The sequence below is a fragment of the Trematomus bernacchii genome, unplaced genomic scaffold, assembly GCF_902827165.1.
Source record: "Trematomus bernacchii unplaced genomic scaffold, fTreBer1.1, whole genome shotgun sequence".
NCBI lineage: Eukaryota > Metazoa > Chordata > Actinopteri > Perciformes > Nototheniidae > Trematomus > Trematomus bernacchii.
The window spans coordinates 377,062-382,061 of NW_022987658.1; the positions used below are offsets into that span (position 1 = coordinate 377,062).

At 44.8% G+C, this 5,000-nt stretch overlaps 1 protein-coding gene across 1 annotated transcript in view; it reads right to left on the bottom strand.

Moving 5' to 3' along the window:
- Positions 1-5,000, bottom strand: part of LOC117486834 (dedicator of cytokinesis protein 3-like) — a 213,327-nt gene that overhangs the window by 59,592 nt on the left and 148,735 nt on the right. Inside the window, 2 exon segments of the mRNA XM_034135405.1 lie at positions 1-127; positions 860-901. The exon segment at positions 1-127 is cut by the window's left edge and continues 28 nt beyond it. Coding sequence (XP_033991296.1) covers positions 1-127; positions 860-901 — 169 coding nt within the window.

Genomic DNA, 5,000 nt, shown 5'->3' on the forward strand with positions numbered 1-5,000 from the left:
ACAGAGAGAAGAAGATGTCCGTGTCCTCTCCGATGCTGTTGTAGGTGAAGCTCTTCAGGTTGACCAGCAGGTGGTGAGGCACCGGCACTCTGCAGGGCTCGCCGTGTCTCTGACCCCGACCATCAGCCTGAACACACCACAACACAAGCTTTACACGTTATATCAACCCTACCATCAGCCTGAACACACCACAACACAAGCTTTACACGTTATATCAACCCTACCATCAGCCTGAACACACCACAACACAAGCTTTACACGTTATATCAACCCTACCATCAGCCTGAACACACCACAACACAAGCTTTACACGTTATATCAACCCTACCATCAGCCTGAACACACCACAACACAAGCTTTACACGTTATATCAACCCTACCATCAGCCTGAACACACCACAACACAAGCTTTACACGTTATATCAACCCTACCATCAGCCTGAACACACCACAACACAAGATAGTGAGATGTATCATATATATCAACATCACAGGAATATTTATAATTTTACATCAAGCATTACGGTAAGATTGAAAAGATTGGAAAAAGGAACATTAACGCTAAATACTAACGCTGTAATATTGACTTAGACGAGACAAGGCTGTTACTCTATAAAGCACGTTTGAAGTTGAAGTATTAATGATATGACTATAGTGAAAGTACAAACTGTGTCTCTCTGTAGGAGCTGAATTATTAAAGTATAATGTGTTTGCGGTGTCTTTATGTAATTCAGAGGCGCACGTTAAATCAGGAATAGGGAATAGTAACTGTGGTGCATTCTGGGGAAGTAAAGTACGGTAATTGAGAGCTTGAGTATACTTTTAATGTGTTTACACTCATGTTACAGCAGTACTTTACCTGTGTGGTGCTCTGTTGGACGCTGTGTCTGCTGGAGAGGTGCTGGGGGAACACAGAAAGAAACAAAACGTTACCTCAGGTTGACCAATCACAACAGAGCCGGCGAGCTAACCAATCAGAGCAGACTGGGCTCTGGTTTCAGACAGAGGGTGAAAATAGACTCTACATACTGATATACACCTGGACATCAGCAAGAGAGGACTCTTTAAAGTAGAGACACTACATACTGATATACACCTGAACATCAGCAGGAGAGGACTCTTTAAAGTAGAGACACTACATACTGATATACACCTGAACATCAGCAGGAGAGGACTCTTTAAAGTAGAGACACTACATACTGATATACACCTGAACATCAGCAGGAGAGGACTCTTTAAAGTAGAGACACTACATACTGATATACACCTGAACATCAGCAGGAGAGGACTCTTTAAAGTAGAGACACTACATACTGATATACACCTGAACATCAGCAGGAGAGGACTCTTTAAAGTAGAGACACTACATACTGATATACACCTGAACATCATCAGGAGAGGACTCTTTAAAGTAGAGACACTACATACTGATATACACCTGAACATCAGCAGGAGAGGACTCTTTAAAGTAGAGACACTACATACTGATATACACCTGAACATCAGCAGGAGAGGACTCTTTAAAGTAGAGACACTACATACTGATATACACCTGAACATCAGCAGGAGAGGACTCTTTAAAGTAGAGACACTACATACTGATATACACCTGAACATCAGCAGGAGAGGACTCTTTAAAGTAGAGACACTACATACTGATATACACCTGAACATCATCAGGAGAGGACTCTTTAAAGTAGAGACACTACATACTGATATACACCTGAACAATCAGCAGGAGAGGACTCTTTAAAGTAGAGACACTACATACTGATATACACCTGAACATCAGCAGGAGAGGACTCTTTAAAGTAGAGACACTACATACTGATATACACCTGAACATCATCAGGAGAGGACTCTTTAAAGTAGAGACACTACATACTGATATACACCTGAACATCATCAGGAGAGGACTCTTTAAAGTAGAGACACTACATACTGATATACACCTGAACATCAGCAGGAGAGGACTCTTTAAAGTAGAGACACTGCATACTGATATACACCTGAACATCAGCAGGAGAGGACTCTTTAAAGTAGAGACACTACATACTGATATACACCTGAACATCAGCAGGAGAGGACTCTTTAAAGTAGAGACACTACATACTGATATACACCTGAACATCAGCAGGAGAGGACTCTTTAAAGTAGAGACACTACATACTGATATACACCTGAACATCAGCAGGAGAGGACTCTTTAAAGTAGAGACACTACATACTGATATACACCTGAACATCATCAGGAGAGGACTCTTTAAAGTAGAGACACTACATACTGATATACACCTGAACATCAGCAGGAGAGGACTCTTTAAAGTAGAGACACTACATACTGATATACACCTGAACATCAGCAGGAGAGGACTCTTTAACTTTACATTAGTTTGTCTTTATTTATTTGTGTTTAATCGTGGTTCTGAAACAGTATGTGAAGTAACTAAAAAAAGGACAGTATTCTCCTCAATAGTCTCTGTTCCCCATCCATCAACTTGAACACTTGATCTCTTTCCCTTCTCCACATCAGTCTCTAGGCAACGCAACAAAGAGGAATCACCACGACGACGGAGTTTTATGGCTGCAGCTCGGCTATTAAAAGCCAACAATACTCCTCACATCGCAGAAACTCACTCAAAAACAAGTAACTGCAGTTGTGTTTCTTTAAAACAAAATTAAAACAAGTGCTTTGAGCACCAGGAAAAGCGCTATATGAATCAAATGTATTATTATTATTATTAACTGTTTCTCTAAAAAGATTGCACTTATTTTATTTTATTTTACAAAAAAAGTATAATAATACTGAAATGAAACATGAAAATTATGATTATATACCAACTTAAGCAGTATCAAATTAATAAACAAAAACTATTATTGACTACTAGCAAATTATATATGAACAAATAAACTACCTAATTACACAAATCCGAAAAGGGGTGGGAAGAAGTTTTCACTTATTTAATCCCACCCCTTCTCCCAAAAACTCAATTATTAACAGTGTTAGGGAATAATTTGCTTAGGTATTTAACCTTCGACACAGTTCATCATTTTCTCCTCTCACTGTCTCCTTTCCCACGGCATAGGTCTACGGCCTGGGTATTGCTGCTATCTCTCTTAAGGAGGAGCTGTCTATGACAGAGCACAAGCCGCCATGAGGTAGTTCACTGGTCAGGGACGAAGGTTCCCTGCCGCACATTATTTCCTATGGACGAGAGCTCTAGTTAGATTCAGGGTCTATAATTGTTTAGTCTCGCTGATCAAGAATGTTGATTATTACACTCCGAACTAGTTAAAACATGGAGCTGCAGAAGAGTTTTTCAGAATTGGTTTGGCATCCGCTGTGTCAACTCGTGACACACCACCTGTCTTGTGAATTCTCCGGCCGAAGCTCCAAATAAACCGTCAGTGTTTGCCATCAAAGCTCCAGCTCTCCTCGTGTCTCTCTCTAAGTCCTGACTCCATCAAAGCTCCAGCTCTCCTCGTGTCTCTCTGAGTCCTGACTCCATCAAAGCTCCAGCTCTCCTCGTGTCTCTCTGAGTCCTGACTCCATCAAAGCTCCAGCTCTCCTCGTGTCTCTCTGAGTCCTGACTCCATCAAAGCTCCAGCTCTCCTCGTGTCTCTCTGAGTCCTGACTCCATCAAAGCTCCAGCTCTCCTCGTGTCTCTCTGAGTCCTGACTCCATCAAAGCTCCAGCTCTCCTCGTGTCTCTCTCTGAGTCCTGACTCCATCAAAGCTCCAGCTCTCCTCGTGTCTCTCTGAGTCCTGACTCCATCAAAGCTCCAGCTCTCCTCGTGTCTCTCTGAGTCCTGACTCCATCAAAGCTCCAGCTCTCCTCGTGTCTCTCTGAGTCCTGACTCCATCAAAGCTCCAGCTCTCCTCGTGTCTCTTTGAGTCCTGACTCCATCAAAGCTCCAGCTCTCCTCGTGTCTCTCTGAGTCCTGACTCCATCAGAGCTCCAGCTCTCCTCGTGTCTCTCTGAGTCCTGACTCCATCAAAGCTCCAGCTCTCCTCGTGTCTCTCTCTGAGTCCTGACTCCATCAAAGCTCCAGCTCTCCTCGTGTCTCTCTGAGTCCTGACTCCATCAAAGCTCCAGCTCTCCTCGTGTCTCTTTGAGTCCTGACTCCATCAAAGCTCCAGCTCTCCTCGTGTCTCTCTGAGTCCTGACTCCATCAAAGCTCCAGCTCTCCTCGTGTCTCTCTGAGTCCTGACTCCATCAAAGCTCCAGCTCTCCTCGTGTCTCTTTGAGTCCTGACTCCATCAAAGCTCCCAGCTCTCCTCGTGTCTCTCTGAGTCCTGACTCCATCAAAGCTCCAGCTCTCCTTGTGTCTCTCTGAGTCCTGACTCCATCAAAGCTCCAGCTCTCCTCGTGTCTCTCTGAGTCCTGACTCCATCAAAGCTCCAGCTCTCCTTGTGTCTCTCTGAGTCCTGACTCCATCAAAGCTCCAGCTCTCCTCGTCTCTCTCTGAGTCCTGACTCCATCAAAGCTCCAGCTCTCCTCGTGTCTCTCTCTGAGTCCTGACTCCATCAAAGCTCCATCTCTCCTCGTGTCTCCCTGAGTCCTGACTCCATCAAAGCTCCAGCTCTCCTCGTGTCTCTCTGAGTCCTGACTCCATCAGAGCTCCAGCTCTCCTCGTGTCTCTCTGAGTCCCTGACTCCATCAAAGCTCCAGCTCTCCTCGTGTCTCTCTGAGTCCTGTCTCCATCAAAGCTCCAGCTCTCCTCGTGTCTCTCTGAGTCCTGACTCCATCAAAGCTCCAGCTCTCCTCGTGTCTCTCTGAGTCCTGACTCCATCAAAGCTCCAGCTCTCCTCGTGTCTCTCTGAGTCCTGACTCCATCAAAGCTCCAGCTCTCCTCGTGTCTCTCTCTGAGTCCTGACTCCATCAAAGCTCCAGCTCTCCTCGCGTCTCTCTGAGTCCTGACTCCATCAAAGCTCCAGCTCTCCTCGTGTCTCTCTCTGAGTCCTGACTCCATCAGAGCTCCAGCTCTCCTCGTGTCTCTC